Source organism: Trichechus manatus, unplaced genomic scaffold (genome assembly GCF_000243295.1).
Source record: "Trichechus manatus latirostris isolate Lorelei unplaced genomic scaffold, TriManLat1.0 scaffold00048, whole genome shotgun sequence".
NCBI classification, from domain to species: domain Eukaryota; kingdom Metazoa; phylum Chordata; class Mammalia; order Sirenia; family Trichechidae; genus Trichechus; species Trichechus manatus.
The window spans coordinates 8,086,073-8,104,609 of record NW_004443984.1 but is presented as its reverse complement, the minus strand read 5'-3'; the positions used below and the strand labels follow the sequence as shown (position 1 = coordinate 8,104,609).

At 37.9% G+C, this 18,537-nt stretch overlaps 1 protein-coding gene across 9 annotated transcripts in view; it reads right to left on the bottom strand.

Annotated features, from left to right (window-relative positions):
* Positions 1 to 18,537, bottom strand: part of USP48 (ubiquitin specific peptidase 48) — a 106,223-nt gene that overhangs the window by 32,118 nt on the left and 55,568 nt on the right. For all 9 annotated transcript variants that reach the window (XM_023732123.1, XM_023732124.1, XM_004377153.3 and 6 more), the window contains 3 exons: positions 17,761 to 17,875; positions 16,668 to 16,798; positions 12,847 to 12,918 (listed from right to left, as the gene is read on the bottom strand). In XM_023732123.1, coding sequence (XP_023587891.1) covers positions 12,847 to 12,918; positions 16,668 to 16,798; positions 17,761 to 17,875 — 318 coding nt within the window. The remainder of the gene's footprint in view (positions 1 to 12,846; positions 12,919 to 16,667; positions 16,799 to 17,760; positions 17,876 to 18,537) is intronic.

Here is an 18,537-nt window from a genome sequence, read left to right as displayed (position 1 = left end):
ATAAATTTTTGAAAGAGAAACTAATTTCCTCTATAAACTTTCACCTAAAGTACACACACACAGAAAAAGCCACTGAGTTGCAGATCAAGCTAAAAGTCTAAAGAAATAGTGCTTGTGTACAGTTTCTGACAGGCTGAGGAGAGCAGAATGAATCCTGAAATCTTATCAACTCTGTCATGCTTTCTGGTAAGAAATGACAAGAGAAGACAAGAGGTGGGAACACAGAGCAAAAGTCAATGAGCTAAGGAGTAAGACGACAATCTGAGTTCTGGCACAGCTTCCACCAGACTGGCAGCACCATGCGAGAAACTTAGTATCTTGCTGTGTACTCCTCAACTCTCAAACTGGAGGCACTTACCATACTCACACATCTGTGCTGTGAAGGTAAAATAAAAGAGCTGATATGAAAGCATCATTAGAGAAACTAACCTACCTTTGGCTACTCATTCCCCCTTTCCCATTTATTTATTCTTGCTGTCCATCACTTAAGAGGTCTCATCTTCTTTCACATTAGTGTAAGGACAGACAAACTGAGAGGTAAGGGTCATGCAATGGGAAGAACAGATGGGCTTGGGATGCACACAGAACTGAGTCCACATCCCAAGATGACCTTTTCCTAGTTGTATGGCCTGTAAAATGAGAATGCCACTCGTCTCGTACGCTAGGGAGCAGTGAGGTAATGTCCAAAAAGATCAGAATACAAGTACTACAAGTGACAACTATTATCACTAGCGTCATGAAGGAATCATGCTATAAAAGTACGAGTGTGGGAGTCAGGGCCAAGATGGCAGAATAGTCAGATGCCTCATGCAGACCCTCTCACAACAAAGACCTGAAATAAAAAGTGAAATGGATATACAGGGCAATCTAGGAACCCTAAGGATCAAAGACAAAGCTGAAGAATCAGACTGAGTGACAGGTGGATGGAAAGACAATTCAAAAACAGTGGAAATGGGGAATTACGGATCACCAGATTACCAGCACCCTGCTAGCTAAACCTGCACTGTGCAGACATACTGAAGTAAACAACAGCATCCCAAGCGAAAACCTACCCCATCTGGCGAAGCTAAGCAGCACTGACTCTCCACACACCTCCATAACCAAAGAGGAGTGACACGAGACCTGCGAAAGCTAAGTGCAAGCTCCAAACCCACCATGCGCACCACACCTGTTTGCCCACCAGAGCTCCATGGCCAAGAAGCACTCCTTTCTCCTCATCTAACCCCGTCCCCACTCCAACACCAATCCAGCGGCATTCAACACTGCCATGCTCCCTAAGCCATCTGGAGGTGCCCACTCCTGCACCCAATAAGTGGTGTAGGGGGTCCATGGGCTTGCAGCACTCTTCACCACCGCCAATCACCTGCACCAGTGCCTTGCTGACTGACCCGGCATGGCCTGCCCTCTTGAGGACAAAACAGGCAGGGCTACCAGCTTAAGCCCATTTTCACCTGCAGCAGCCAAGAGGGAGCTGAAGTTTTGTAGCATTTGCCATCGCCCTGCCCCCTGAGAAGCGGCCTAATCAATCCACAATGGGGGCCTAAGAACCACTGGAGCCTCCCAACCCCTCCAGCCAATGGCAACAGGCACCCAAGGACCAGTTGCACTACCCACTCCCTGTGTGCCCTAGAGGACAGGGGCACAGCCTTGATCCAGGCACCCGGAAGCAGGTGACAGCCCCCTGCCTTGCCCCCTACATTGCCCTCAACTGCAACCAGAGATCTGTGCCTGCACCAAACATCCCCTCGCAGCCCTGCCTGCCCAGGACTGTAGGTGAGAGTCTCTGCACCACATACTCGGCTACCAACAACCTGGGCACCTGTGCCCTGACCAACAGGTAAGCAGCACAGCACACACAACACCCAACCCCATGACCAGGAAGGACACCTCCTGCACCCATGGGTAGATGACCAGCAAGACAGAGTCATCACTTCCTTCATCTTCAGCAGCCCCACAAGAACAGTGAACATATTCCCAGGCTCACACAACTAACAGCTGTTCCGACCACCTGGAAACAGGAGGTAAGAGCTTCAACAAGGACAGATTAAAGACCAGAGTAGCACACATGCTACTTGGACATATCAAAATAAAATAAAACAAAAATTCAGGACATAATAAACAAAAATACAATAATTATTGATGCCTCGGAGGCAACAGTCACTATCGAATCACATAAAGAAGCAGGACAAAATGGCTGCAGCAAGTGACCAAATGAAGAACCAGAAAACCTTCCAGACAAAGATAAGGCAATGGAATTACCTGATAAAGAATTCAAAAGACTAATATACAGAGCTCACCAGGAGATCAAGAAGGAGATCAGGCAAAACACAGACCGAACCAAGAAACACAGACAAAGCAATAAAAGAATTCAGGAAAACAATACAAGAACAAAATGACAGAATAAACAGGCTGCTAGAAACCATATAAAAACAGCAACTCGAAATCCGAAAGATTAACAATAAAATTTCAGAATTAGACAACTCAATAGAAGGCCATGGAACAGAACTGAGACAATGGAAGCCAGAATTTGTGAAATTGAAGATAAATCCTTTGGCACCAATTTGTTTGAGGAAAGATAAGAAAAAAGAAAAATGAAGAAAGCCTAAGAATTATGTGTGATACTATCAAGAGGACCTGGTGGCACAGTTGTTAAGGGCTTGGCTGCTAACCAAAAGCTCGGCAGTTTGAATCCACCAGCCACTCCTTGGAAACCCTATGGGGCAGTTCTACTCTGTCCTATAGCGTCACTATGAGTTGGTATCGACTCGACGGCAACGGGTCTGGTTTTGGGTTTATCAAGAGGAATAAGCTACAATGACTGGAGCACCAGAACAAGGGGGGATAACAGAAAACACAGAGAATTGTCAAAGATTTGCTGGTGGAAAATGTCCCTAATGTCATGAAAGATGAGAAGACATCTACCCAAGAAGTTCTACGAACCCCATACAGGACAGACCACAAAGGAACGTCACGAAGACATACCATGATCACACTTGTCAAAACTAAAGATGAAGAAAGAATCCTGAGAGCGGCTAGGGATAAAAGAAAAGTTACCTACAAAGGAGAACCAATAACACTTACGCTTTGATTACTCTGCAGAAACTATGCCACCAAGAGGCAATGGGATGACATATATAAAGCCTTGAAAGAAATAATTGCCAGCCAAGAATTATAAATCCAACAAAACTGTCTCTCAAATATGATGGCAAAATTAGGCCATTTCCAGATAAAGAGAAATTAAGGGAATATGTAAAAACCAGACCAAAATTACAAGAAATATTAAAGGATGTCCTCTGGTTAGAGAACCAACAACATCAGACAACAATCCAAGACTAGAATACAGGACAGATCAATCAGATACTAACCCAGACAGGAAATTCACAAAAACAAAACAAAGCTAAAAGCCTGAAAACAGGGAACCAGAGACATAAATATGTAAATGAAGACAATGACAAAACAAAAAAGAGAGAATAAATGGTGTAGTCATAGAACTTCCATATGGAGAGGAAGTCAAGGTGATATCAAAAAATAAAAAAACTAGTTTAAACTTAGAAAAACAAAGGCAAATTTCAAGGTAACCGCAAAGAATGATAAAAAACCTACCCATCAAAATAAAAAAGAAGAAAAAAAAAGCCTCAGCAAGCACAACATCAACAACAATGAAAGAGATGAAAAGAAACTCCATAAACAAAAAAGAACTCTGCACAGAAAATAAGTGGAATAAAGAAAACTGTCAATACCACAAAGAGAAAAACAACCAAGAACAAAATGACATCAGTAAGCTCATAAATATCAATAACGACAATGTAAATGGCCTAAATGCATCAGTAAAGAGATAGAGAGTGGTAGAATGGATAAAAAAAAATACAATCCATCTATATAGTGTGTAGAAGACACACACGTTAGACACAAAGGCATAAACAAACTAAAACTAAAACTCGAGAAAACAATAACCAAAAAAAGAGCAGGAGTGGCAATATTAATCTCTGATAAAACAGACTTTAAAGTAAAATACACCATAAAGGATAAGGAAGGACACTATAATCCAAAACATCAAAATAATACAAATGCCATAAAATGATCACAATGCTATAAAGTAAAAAATAATAACAGAAAACACTAAGAAAAATAATCAAATACATAGAAACTGAACAACACTTTGCTTAAAAACTACTAAGTAATAGAAGAAATCAAGGATGGAATAAAAAAATTCACAGAATCAAATGAGAATGAAAACACATTTTACCGAAACCTTCTGGGATATAGCAAAACCAGTGCTTGGATGTCAATTTATATCAATAAACGCACACATAAAAAAAGAAGGGCCAAAATCAAAACACTCACCCTACAACTCAAACAAACAGAAAGAGAGCAGCACAAGAAGGCCTCAGGCACCAGAAAAAAGAAAATAATAAAGGACAGAGTAGAAATAAATGAAACAAAGAACAGAAAAACAATAGCAACAACAAACAAGACCAAAAGTTGGTTCTTCGAAAAGATCAGCAAAATCGACAAACCGCTGGCCAAACTGACAAAAGAAAAACAGGAGAGGAAGTAAATAAGCCAAAAAAGAAATGAGACAGGTGAAATCACAACAGATTCAAGTAAAATAAAAAGGATCATAATGGAATACTATGAAAAACTGTACTCCAACAAATTTAGAAACCCCAGAGGATATGGACAAATTACTAGAAACACACAACCTACCTAAACTAGCTGAAACTGAGGTAGAAAAACTAAAACAGAACACAACAAAGACGAGATTCAAGAGGTAATTTAAAAAACTCCCAACAAAAAAAGAGCCCTGGCCTAGACGGCATCTCTGGAGAATTCCACTAAACTTTCAGAGAAAACCATACAATAATACTACTCAAATTATTTCAGAGCAGAGAAAAGGAAGGGATACTTCTGAATCCATTCTATGAAGCCAGGATAACCCTAATACCGAAGCCAGGTCAAGACACCATGAAAAAAGAAAACTGCAGATCAATATCCCTCATGAATATAGACGCAAAAATTCTCCACAAAATTCTAACCAATACACTGCAACAGCATATCAAAAAAATAATGCATCAGAAAGGGCCACATAAACAAGAGACTTCATCAGCCTGAGACCAGAAGGACTAGATGGTCCCTGGCTACCATTAATGACCGCCCTAACAGAAAACACAACAGAGAGTCCCTGACAGAGCAGGAAAAAAGTGGCGTGCAGAACTCAAATTCTAGTAAAAAGACCAGACTTAATGGTCTGACTGAGACTGGAGGGACCCCAGAAGACATGGCCCCCGGACTCTCTGTTAGCTCAAAACTAAATCCATTCCTGAGGCCAACTCTTCAGACAAAGATTAGACTGGACCATGGGACATAAAACAATACTCGTGAAGAGTGTGCCTCTTAGCTCAAGTAGATACATCAGACTAAATGGGCAGCTCCTGTTCCGGAAGCGAGATGAGAAGGCAGAGTGGGTCAGGAGTTGGTGGAATGGACACGGGAAATCCGGGGTGGAAAGAAGTAGTGTGCTGTCACAGGATAGGGACAGAAACTAGGGTCATATAACAATGTATGTATAAATTTTTGTATGACAGACTAACTTGAATTGTAAACTTTCACTTAAAGCACAATAAAAAATAATAATACATCATGACCAAGTGCAATTCTTACCAGGTATGCAGGGACGGTTCAACATTAGAAAATCAATCAATGTAATATACCACATAAATAAAACAAAAGAAAAGAGTCAGATAATCATATCAATCGATGCAGAAAAGGCATTTAAAAAGTCCAATACCTATTCTTGGTAAAACTTTCAGCAAAATAGGAATAGAAGGGAAATTCCTCGCTACAATGAAGGGTATTTCCACAAAACCAACAGTAAACATTGTTCTAAACGGAGAGAGACTGAAAGCATTTCCTTGAGAACAGGAACCAGACAAGGACGCCCTTTATCACCACTCTTACTCAACATCGTGTTAGAAGTTCTAGCTAGAGCAATAAGGCAAGAAAAAGAAATAAAGGGCATTCAAATTGGTAAGGAAGAGGTAAAACTATTCCTATTCACAGATGATATGATCTTATACACAGAAAACCCCAAGAATCCACAAGAAAACTACTGGAACTAATAGAAGATTTCAGCAAAGTAGCAGGATACAAGGTTAACATACAAAAATCAGTTGAGTTCCTCTACACCAACACAGAGAACTTCTAAAAGGAAATCACCAAATCAATGCCATTTACAACAGGGCCCCAAGAAGAGAAAGTTGTTGCTGGGGGCCATCGAGTCGGTTCCAACTCATAGAGACCCTGTGTACAACAGAACGAAACACTGCCCAGTCCTGTGCCATCCTCACAATCGTTGTTACGCATGAGCCCATCATCGTAGCCACTGTGTCAATCCATCTCATTAAGGGTCTTCCTCTTTTTCATAGACCCTCTACTCTACCAAGAATTATGTCCTTCTCCAGGGATTGGTCCCTCCAGATAACATATCCAAAATATGTGAGATGGAGTTTCACAATCCTTGCTTCCAAGCAGTATTCTGGCTGTACTTTTTCTAAGACAGATTTGTTCATTCTTTTGGCAGTCCGATATTCTTTGCCAACACCACAATCCAAAGGCATCATTCTTCTCCAGTCTTCCTTATTCACTGTTCAACTTTCCCATGCATATGAGGCAATTAAAAATACCAGGATTTGAGTTAGGTGTACCTTAATCCTCAAAGTGATATCTTTGCTTTTTGAAACTTTCAAGAGGTCCTGTGCAGCAGATTTGCCTAATGCAATATGTCATTTGATTTCTTGCCTGCTGCTTCCATGGGTGTTGACTGTGGATCCAAGTAAAGTGAAGTCCTTCACAACTTCAATATTTTCTCTGTTTATCATGATGTTGTTTATTGGCCCAGTTTTGAGGATTTTTTTTCTCTTTATGAAGTATAATCTATATTGAAGGCTGTAGTCTTTGATCTTCATCAGTAAGTACTTCAAATCTTCTTCATTTTGAGCAAGCAAGGTTGTGTCATCTGCATACTGCAGGTAGTTAATGAATCTTCCTCCAATCTTGATGCAGTATTGTTCTTCATATAGTCCAGCTTCTCAGATTATTTGCTCAGCATACAGATTGAGTAAGTATGGTGAAAGGACACAACCCTGACACACACATTTCCTGATTTTAAACCATGCAGTATCCCCATGTTCTGTTCAAACGACTGACTCTTGGTCTATGTTCCTCATGAGCACAATTAAGTGTTCTGGAATTCCCATTCTTCACAACGTTATCCTTAATTTGTTACGATCCATAGAGTCAAGTGCCTTTGCATAGTCAATAAAACACAGGTAAACATCTTTCTGGTATTCTCTGCTTTAAGCCATGATTCATCTGACATCAGCAATGATATCCCTCGTTCCACGTCCTCTTCTAAATCCAGCTTGAATATCTGGCAGTTCCCTGTCAATGTACTGCTGAAAACACTTCCAAATGATCTTCAGAAAAATTTTCTTTCATGTGTTATTAACGGTATTTTTCAATAATTTTTGTTTTCTTCTTGATCACCTTTCTCTGGAAGGGGTACAACTATGGATCTCTTCCAGTTGGCTGGCCAGGAAGCTGTCTTCCAAATTTCTTGGCATAGATGAGTGAGTGCCTCCAGTGCTATATTCATTCCTTTAAACATCCCAATTGGTATTCCATCAATTCCTGGAGCCTTGTTTTTCTCCAATGCCTTCAGTGCAGCTTGGACTTCTTCCTTCAGTACCATTAGTTCTTGATCATATGCTACCTCCTGAAATGGTTGAACACTGACCAATTCTTTTTGGTATACTGACTCTGTGTATCCATTTTTTGCCCACAGAATCCTTCAATATTGCAACTTGAGGCTTGAATTTTTTCTTCAGTTCTTTCAGCCTGAGAAATGCCGAGCGTGTTATACGATTTTGGTTTTCTAACTCCCTGTCTTTGCACGTTTCATTAAAATACATTACTCTGTCTTCTTGAACCACCCTTTGAAATCTTCTGTTCAGCTCTTTTACTTCATCATTTCTTGCATTCAATTTAGCTACTCAACGTTCAAGAGAAACTTTCAGAGTCTCTTCTGACATCCATTTTGGTCTTTTCTTTCTTTCCTGTCTCTTTAATGACCTCTTGCTTTCTTCATGTATGATGTCCTTGATGTCATTCCACAACTTGTGTGGTCTTTAGACAATGGCATCAATGCAACAAATCTATTCCTGAAATGGACCCTAAATTAGGTGGGATATACTCAACGTCGTATTTTGGCTCTCGTGGACTTGCTCTAATTTTCTTCAGCTTCAACTGGAATTTGCATATGAGCAATTGATGGTCTACTTCCAGTAGGTCCCTGGCTTTGTTCTGACTGATGATACTGAACTTCTCCATCATCTATTTCCACAGATGTAGTTGATTTGATTCCTGTGTATTCCATCTGGCCAGGTCGACATGTATAGCCACCGTCTATGTTGTTGAAAAAAGGTATTTGCAATGAAGAAGTCGCTGGTCTTAGAAAATTCTACCCTGCATCATTTCTATCACCAAGGCCATATTTTCCAAGTACTGATCCTTCCTCTTTGTTTCCAGCTTTCACATTCCAATCACCAGTAATTATCAATGCATCTTGACTGCATGTTTGATCAATTTCAGACAACAGAAGTTGGTAAAAATCTTCAATTTCTTCATCTTTGGCCTTATTGGCTGGTGTGTAAATTTGAATATTAATCATATTAACTGGTCTTCCCTGTAGGCATATGAATATTATCCTATCACTGACAGCATTATTCTTCTGGATAAATCCTGAAATGTTCCTTTTGACAATGAATGCAACGCCATTCCTCTTCAATTAGTCTTTCCCGGCATAGTAGACCATATGATTGTCTGATTTGAAATGGCCAATACCTGCCCATTTCAGCTCACTAATGCCTAGGATAACGATGTTTATGCAGTCCATTTCATTTTTGATGACTTCCAATTTTCCTAGATTCATACTTCATACATTCCATGTTCCAATTATTAAGGGATGTTTGCAGCTGTTTCTTCATTATTTTGAGTCATACCACATTAGCAAATGATAAGGTCCCGAAAGCTTTACTCCATCCCTGTCATTACAGTTGATTCTACTTTGAGAAGGCAGCTCCTCCGCAGTCATATTTTGTGTGCAAAAATAACCTGAGGAGCTATTTTCCAAAACTATATCAGACAATGTTCCACTACTATTCATAAGGTTTTCACTGGCCAATTTGTTCAGAAGTAGACTGCCAGGTCCTTCTGCCTAGTCTGTCTTAGTTTGGAGGCTCCACTGAAGCCTGTCCACCAAGGGTGACGTTGCAGGTATTTGAAATACCGGGGGCTAAGATTCCAGTATCACTGCAACACATAAGACACCACAGTACGACAAACTGACAGATGCGTGGTAGAGAAGATAAAGATTTATTCCTAAGAACTTTATAGAAGGTAAAGTACTTAGGAATAAATCTAACCAGGGATGCAAGAGACCTATACAAAGAAAACTATAAAACACTACTGCAAGAAACCAAAACAGACCTACACTAGTGGAAAAACATACCTTGCTCATGGATAGGAAGACTCAACATTGTGAACATGTCAATACTACCCAAAGCGATCTACAGATACAGTGCAATCCCAATCCAAATTCCAACAGCATTCTTTAACAAGATGGAGAAATAAATCACCAACTTTATATGAAAAGGGAAGAGGCCTCAGATAAGTAAAGCATTACTGAAAAAGAACAACAAAGCGAGAGGCCTCACACTACCTGATTTTAGAACCTTTTTTACACCCATGGTAGTCCAAACAGCCTAGTACTGCTACAACAACAGACACACAGACCAATGGAACAAAATTGAGAACCCTGACATAAATCCATTCATGAGCAGTTGATATTTGACAAATGGCCAAAGTCCATTAAATGAGGAAACAACAGTCTCTTTAACAAATGGTACTGGATGTCCATCTGTAAACAAATGAAACAAGATCCATACCTCACACCATACACAAAAACTAACTCAAAATGGATCAAAGACCTAAATATAAAATCTAAACCGATAAAGATCATGGAAGAAAAACTAGGGACAATGCTAGGGGACTATGGCATAAATAGTATACAAACCATAACTAACAATGCACAAATACCAGAAGAGAAACTAGATAACCAGAAGCTCTTAAAAATTAAACATGCACATCAAAAGACTTTGTCAAGAGAGAAAAAAGAGAACTTACAGACTGGGAAAAATTTTTGGCTACGACATATTTGATAAAGGGTCTAATCTCTAAAATCTGTAAATTACTTCAATACCTCAAAAATGAGCAAAGAATACGAACAGACACTTCATCAAAGAAGACTTTCAGGTGGCTAACAGACACATGAGGAAATGTTTGAGATCAGTAGCCATTAGAGAAATGCAAATCAAAACTACAATGAGATACCATCTCACCCTGACAATATTGGCACTAATCCACAAAACACAAAATAATAAATGTTGGAGGGGCTGTGGGAAGATTGGAACTCTTACGTACTGCTGGTGGGAATGTAAAATGGTACAACCACTTTGGAAAATGATATGGCACTTCCTTAAAAAGCTAGAAATAGAAATATCATACAATCCAGCAATCCCACTCCTAGGAATAAACCCTAGAGAAATAAGAGCCGTCACACGAACAGATATATGCATGCCCACGTTCACTGCAGCACTATTCACAATAGCAAAAAAACAGAAACAACCTAAATGCCCATCAACACATGAATGGATAAACAAATTATGGAATACACAAAGGAATACTACATAATGATAAAGAACAATGATGAATTCGCGAAACATCTCACAACATGGATGAATCTGGAGGGTATTATGCTGAGTGAAATAAGTTACAAAAGGACAAATACTGTATGAGACCACTGTTATAAGACTCAAGAAAAGGTCTACACACAGAAAAAAACAGAATTTGATGGTTATGAGGGTCGAGAGGGAGGGGAAGTCACTAACTAGATAGTAGACAAGTGTCAACTTTGGTGATGGGACGGACAACACACAATACAAGGGAAGTCAGCACAACTTGACCAAAGCAAAGGCATAGAAGTTTCCTAGACACCTTCAGGGACTGAGCTGATGGGGCTGGGGGCTAGGGACCATAGTCTCGGGGGACATCTAAGTCAACTGATATAAAATAGTTCATAGAGAAAATGTTCTACGTTCCACTTTACTGAGTAGTGTCTGGGGTCTTAAAAGCTTGCAAGCAGCCATCTAACATACATCTATTGGTCCCATTCCATCCAGAGCAAAGGAGAATTAAGAAAACCAAAGACAGAGGAAAAATATTAGCAGAAAGGAATAAAGGATCATATGAACCAAAGCCTCTAGCAGCCTAAGCCCAGAACTAGATGGTGCCTGGCTACCACCACCAACCACCTACACGGATCACAACAGAGTCCCAGCCAACGGGAGAAAAATATAGAACAGAATTCAAATTCATGAAAAAAGACCAGACTTACGTCTGACAGAGACTGGAGGAACCCCAAGACTATGGCCCCTGAACACTCTGCTAACTCAACTGAAACCACTCCTGAAGCCCATTTTTCAGACAAAGATTAGACAAGCCTATAAAATAAACAATAACACACGTGAGGAACGTGCTTCTTAGTTCAATCAAGCATACAAGACCAAACGGGCAAGTTCTGTCCAAAAGCAAGACGAGAAGGCAGGAAGGGACAGGAACTGGACAAATGGACACAGATAACCAGGGGTGGAAAGTGGGAGCATGCTGTCACATTGCATGGATTGCAACCAATGTCACAAAACAGTATGTGTACAAATTTCTGAATGAGAAATTAACTTGAGCTGTAAACTTTCACCTAAAACACAATTAAAAAAAAAGGGCTAGTGTTCACAAGGATAAGTGTAAGACGTCATCCACTGGTTTATAATGAACTAACAAGATAAGAACTAAAACTAGGAATTTATTAGGACCCACAGGAATTCTAATATTAGCAACATATTAGAGAATATAAAAGTATAGACATGTGGGTTAATAGTAATATTACTATTAACTGGCATTCCAACTTCTCTGGATCCAATTTTTCTCAGGATAAACTAAAAATGGGGGAAAGGGGAGAATTACACAGTAGAAAGCTATGAGAAGCAGACACTGGCGAGACTTTCAGAGTGCTTCGAAAACCATGATTCATATATATAATGACTGTTTTACCTGATTATCATACAAAATTTCTTATTAATGGTGAGGACTAACCAAAACCAAGTAAGAAATACGTAAATTAATTAACTAAGATTCAATAAGAATTTGGAATTTATTGTTCGGGGTACCTAGTATATAGTAAGTATTCAACATGTTACATTCAAAAAGAAATTAAATCATAAATAGCGTGAATAATAGTAAGAAATACCCAAAGTCTGTCCTCAAAATGTTCATATTGGAAAAAGACAAAGTCATGGGGAATAACTGAAATTTTTTCCCTCAAACTGAGAAAGGCCCCCAATGTTACAAGGTGACAGAAAGTTCCTTCTTCAATGATTTCCTCAGGAAATGGGAAAATTCTATTTTGTATTAAAAATTTTGTTGTTGATGTTGCAAGATAAGAAGAGAAAGTGTGAGACATTAGCATGAAAGCAGGCAGGAGAAGCTAACCACTGAAATGGGTAAGAAAATAGAAACATTACAAGCACATAGTACAGTTTTAGAAAACCAGTTACTCCATCATAGCTGTCCTATTCAGCCTACTCCCCAAAAGAAAGTGGGAAATGTTCAACAAAATATCTATGATATGCAAAAGTTGGACATACAACAGAAGATTTACAACCTCTAGCTTACCATGTGGACACAGAATATCTTCATTAAAATTTAATTCCTCCTCCTCTTCTTTCCTTTCTTCCTTTGATTCATCTGATCAAAAGAAATACAGGTAACACTGCACTGGCTATTGTATTTAAAATTCAGAGTAACAAAAATAACTACTGTGCACAATTCTGAATAAAGAAAACTTTAACAACATTCTGGAAATTTGACCCAAGTGATTCCTGCAAAGTTCTGTGGAAGCATTACATTTCATTCCCTTAAAAGGAGAAAAAAAAAATCTCACTGACAGTTTTACTTTTTAAAGAATTAGGTTATGCAAGAAAATATGCCCTTTTTTCAATCTGAAAAATAATTTATGTATCTGTTAGTTCTAGTCAAGGTATTCAGAATACTGTGTCATAACCAAGTTAATCATCTACATGTCGTGCCATGTCATTTCCTCCTACCCACTCTTTTAGGGGTTGAACAGAAAGTTTTAGAGGCTAATGAAATACGGACTTAACCTTTAACGTCAAACAAAACATAATAAGAACTATGCTTTTCCTATTAACATTTCTCTTCCACTAACTGCTTTTCCTACTTGTCTACACTGTGTCATTGCCCATGTGTAGGTGTATATACCAAGAAAATAATAAAGTAAAGAAGTTTTTAAGTATCAGGAGATTAGAATAGTCATCCATGGGTTTTCCAGGTTAAGTACATATCATAGCACATTTTTAATACACTTAATACATACAAAGAATATACACTTATCATTAAAAAAAACTCAAGCAGAAAAATAGGCAAAAGATGGACATGACTAGATAACTCTGCTTCCACACATACATACAAACAGCTTCTTAAATATGTGAAGATGATCAACTCCAATTATAATTTTGAAAATCGTAAACCTCAACACTGCTAAGTCATTTTTCATTTATCAGACTGGTAAAAACTAATAACTGTTGTACTCTTTACTTTGACAAAGCATGCAGAAACAATCATCCTAACCCACTTTCTGCGGGAAATTTACTAATATGTACCAGTATGTGTCAGTAGATAGCAATTTCACATGGGCATAATTCTCTGCTCACAAATTTCTAGGAATTTATCTTTCAGAAATAATATAAAAGTATGCAAAGATTCTGTGCCTATATAGTGACTATAAAAAAACTGAGATGGAATCGATTAAATAAATTATAATACATCAACACAATGAAATGCAGCTATTGAATAAAAACAACAGCATGTCTTGACAGGGAAAGATGTACAACTGTGCCTATATGAGCTCCATTATAAAAAGCCCCTATTTACAGTGATTACAATATGGTGGGAGGACCGTCAAGGCCTACTATGCATTCTTCTGTACTGCTTCAAGCTTAAAAAATTTTTTTAGAACATATTTTATGTTATTGTTGAGAATACACATAGGACATACACCAATTCAATAATTTCTACATGCACAACTCACTGACACTGATTACATTCAAGTTGTGCAATCATCGTCACCCTCCTTTTCTGAATTGTTCCTCCCCCATTAACGTAAACTCCCTTCCCCTTAAGGTTTCTACCTAATCTTTCAAGATACTGTTGTCAATTTGATCCCATACAGACAATTATTAAAAGAGCACAATGTTCAAGACAGACATTCTTTACTAAACTGAACTATGGTTTGATTTTAAGAAGACTTCAGGGGATATTTTTGGTTTAAGCTTTAAAGATTATCTTAGGGCAATGGTTTCAGGGGTTTACCCAGCCTCCATGGCTCCAGAAAGTCTGGAGTTCATAAGAATTTGAAATTTTGTTCTGCATTTTCTCCCTTTTGATCAGGATTCATCTATAGAATCTTTGATCAAAATGTTCTGTATGGTAGCCAGGCACCATCCAGTTCTCCTGGTCTCATGGCAAAGTAGGCAGTTGTTCATGGAGACCATTAGCCACACATTCCATTACTTCCTCTCCTCGTTTTTCTGTTGCTCCAGGCGAATGGAAACCAACTGGATGGCCATTTGCAAGCTTTTCAGACCCTAGGCACTATGCAACAAATTAAGAGACAGAACAGAAGCTCTAAGTATGGCATTAGGCCAGTTAACTGGGATGTCCCATGAAGCCATGACCCTAAACCTCCAAACCAAGAAACCAAATCCTGTGAGGTGTTTGACTGTACATAAGCAGCCTCAGCAGCTGCTCTTTTTGTTGTTGTTGTAAATCTAATCTATCACACAATTTCTGACAATTCAACTTGTTGCAGGTATACAACTCATTGACAGCAATTATGTTAATTAGCTGTGTAACCATACCCTTAATCAATGTGGTTTTTCCATCACTGAAACTCAGTGCTCTATAAGCAGTAACTCCCCCTTTTTCCCTCCCTCCCATCCCTGAAGTTTTCAAAATTTTTGTATGGAGGAGAGAAGTGTATTACTCTGAAAACAATATGAAAAATGTTTTTAGATAGGCCAACACATCAAGGCACCTTCTATTCTGGCATCCAACTTAAAATATAAAGGGTCACTCAAACGTTTTATTAGTGGTTACCAGGGGCTGAGGAGAGGGGAAGTGGGGAATTATTACTTAAAGGGTATGGAGTTTCTGTTTAAGGAGCTGAAAATCATTTGCAAATAGTGATGATGGCTGCACAACTTGGTGAATAGAATTGTCACTGAATTGCACACTTAAAAATGGCAAATGTTTTTGTGTTAAGTTTGACCATAATAAAATTTAAAAATTAAATAAATAAATAAATGAGGGGCCAATAATGTATAAAGAGACAACAGAGCAGCAAATAAATACTTAACATACTGGGACACATAACAGCATTAAAATTATAGTATGGTTTTTAAATGATCAAATCATTTAAATAATCAGATTGAAATAATCAAACACAAACTAATGTTAGGTTCATGGATTACACAGCACAACAAAATATTTTAACCAAAAGGAAACTCTTCAACTTCCAAAATGTTAAAAATTACAACCTGAGCAGCTTAAAATCAAGAGCAGCTGTGGTGTTTTTTATTTTTCTCAAAGAGTAAGGTAGTGATGACGGAAGATACACATCCAAAACAAAGAATGCTTGAATAAAGTAAATAAATACAGAACATGCAGTAAAAAAAATTTTAAAATAATAAATATATATGCATATGTATGTAATCTGCTGATATTTGAAAATAAGAAAATTAAGTAAAATAATTACTTTTGGATCACTAACTGTGCCTCTTAATTAGTCAGACCACTAGTCTTGACTTTAAATCTAAAAATAATTTTGAGGCCTTAATTTCCTTTGATATCTTATAAAACACTGATGATAAAATTTAGTGGTTCACTTACTCAATATAATTTTCTATTTGAAAGCATAGCTTCAGATGACTCAAAAAACTAAGAAGAATTTATAAGCAAAAAGCTAATAAACAGCTGCCTTCCCTTATTGATGAAAAACATAGAGGTACATACTCGTTTACTTGACAAAGGCAGCTTCTAAAAGTTATAAATAATCTAAAACCAAAACGTAGTGAGCTTACAATATACTATGTAAGTTGCAATAGACTTACCTTTCTTAAATATGCTAGCCTGGAGCGAAATGAAAATTAATTATGCATGTTATTAACTCAAGAGAACCTGAGCACAAAGCATGCCAGGTTATACAGAAGAATTCCACATGTGAGTTGCTGAGCCCTTGCTGAATTTCAATTGTTTAGAAGTCTTTTGTTTGTTCTGAGACATTCTGAGAGCTTTTGGTATAATAAAAATTATCTTTAAAATTATATGCATGGAAATTAAACTAGTTTTACTAAAAAGTTTTTTATTTATTTTTACTTGCAATTCATAACTATCTAAATATAGGTTTAAAGCATTACCTTTATTCAAGGTGTTGCCATTCATTTTTCCATTGCTTTGGTCTGCATCACCATCTTGCTCATCTAATTGTTCAAGAGCTAGCTGGCGCCAACTCCGCAAGGAGGATTTCCCCACCCAAAATCCGTCATTGCTGTGGAACACAGTGACTGTCAAACTATGCAGGTAACGTTTCCTATGTCCTCCTCCCTTCTTTCTTTGTAAAGAAAACAACTAAAATGAATTTATAAACATTCAAAATCAACTGTTGTGCACACAATTTTTTTTAACCCACTTCCTTTTTTTTTGGCCATTTCCACTCACTTTTATCAAAGGTTTTGTTTAGTTGAATTGCAGGTATCTGACATTTCATTTCCACCTTCAATCTTATCCCGCTTCACCTATCCCTCATTTACATTCATACCAATCAGAACAATCAACTAGTCACTTTCTTTCAGTTGATAACCATTCACAACTACATACAGGTGTACCTTTAAGTATGTATAGATACCTGTGTACAGTCACGTCTACACACATTTATTTAGGGTACCTGGTAGGCTGTTTGTGGAATAACCAAAAATAGTGAAGTAGATTAATCTTTGGGAAATCGGAGGATAAATTTTCTCTTCATATAGAACTTAAATTAAACCCAGACATAATAAATAGCATCGATTAACCACCTGATTCTATTGGTCCCTGAGTCGAAAGGTACTCCATGAATGTTTCTGACAAGAATGTTCCAAAGGGTATCATTCCTTTGGCCGCACATAAAGGGCCACATCATGCCTGCCATGATGTTTCTCTAATGTAAGCTCTCTATCATTCCATGCCAGAACACAAGCTAGCACTGTGCCTTGGTTTGCTCAGGCCTCAGATCCACATTTCTGCTTCTTCCTCTCTAACAGATGTAATACAACCTCAAAGGCTGTCTGACTTAGCTTTCTTTATCTTTGTCACAGTGGCAATCACTGCAAAATTCACTTTTGATCTGGCTCTGCAATCCACCTTTCTTATAAAAATCCCAACTTCCTGTTTTCCATAAATAGTAAGCAGGTTGTTTATTATCTCTTGAAAATGTTTTACTTCGTCATAAACAATATACACTATGGAACATACCCTTTCACTGTTGCTTTTAGCAGATTATTAACGGTTTTGTAATCTTCATTTAGTTGGTTCTTCAGACGCAACACACGACAACGTTCTACCACACATTCCTTACACAGGGCTTTCACTAGAGGCCAAGAGACAATGAAAGAAAATACTTTATCTACACACGGATTTCCTGTTAGAAAACTGTTTGCAGCACTTCAAAAAACACATATGAACTTTAAACCAGAGACATAAATCTTGAGAATACAGAAAATTGGCAAATATCCTAAATTATTTAGGTGATATAGCTATCAAGAGAGCAATATTATTATCTGCATTAAAAAAAAGAACAAGACAGATGAAATGTTATGCTAAAACTATCTACACCACGGAGTACAATCTATTACAAGGTTTAGACACAAATTTTACAAGACAATAACCAAATAACTGAGGCTCTGATAAAGGAGGTGGGGTATCAGTGTATCTGACAACTATACCAGTAACATTAATTTTTGGGCAGCTTCTTGTGGGTATTAAATATTAGAGGATTTCAAAGCACAGAACACTCAGGCAAAAGAAAAATCAAGGGACTGATTTCAAACACACAGGAGTTCTAAGAATCATATGAAATGGGATTCTTTGAAAGATCTTCCCAGTGTAGTTTACTTTATTCTGAATCAAACACATATTTAGAAAGCAAAACTTCAAATGTGTACAAGAAGAGGCCTGAATCATGTAGGTAAATGCCAGTTTTTATGCACTAAGTTGTATATAATCAGAAAAGAGCATTTAATTTAAGAAAAA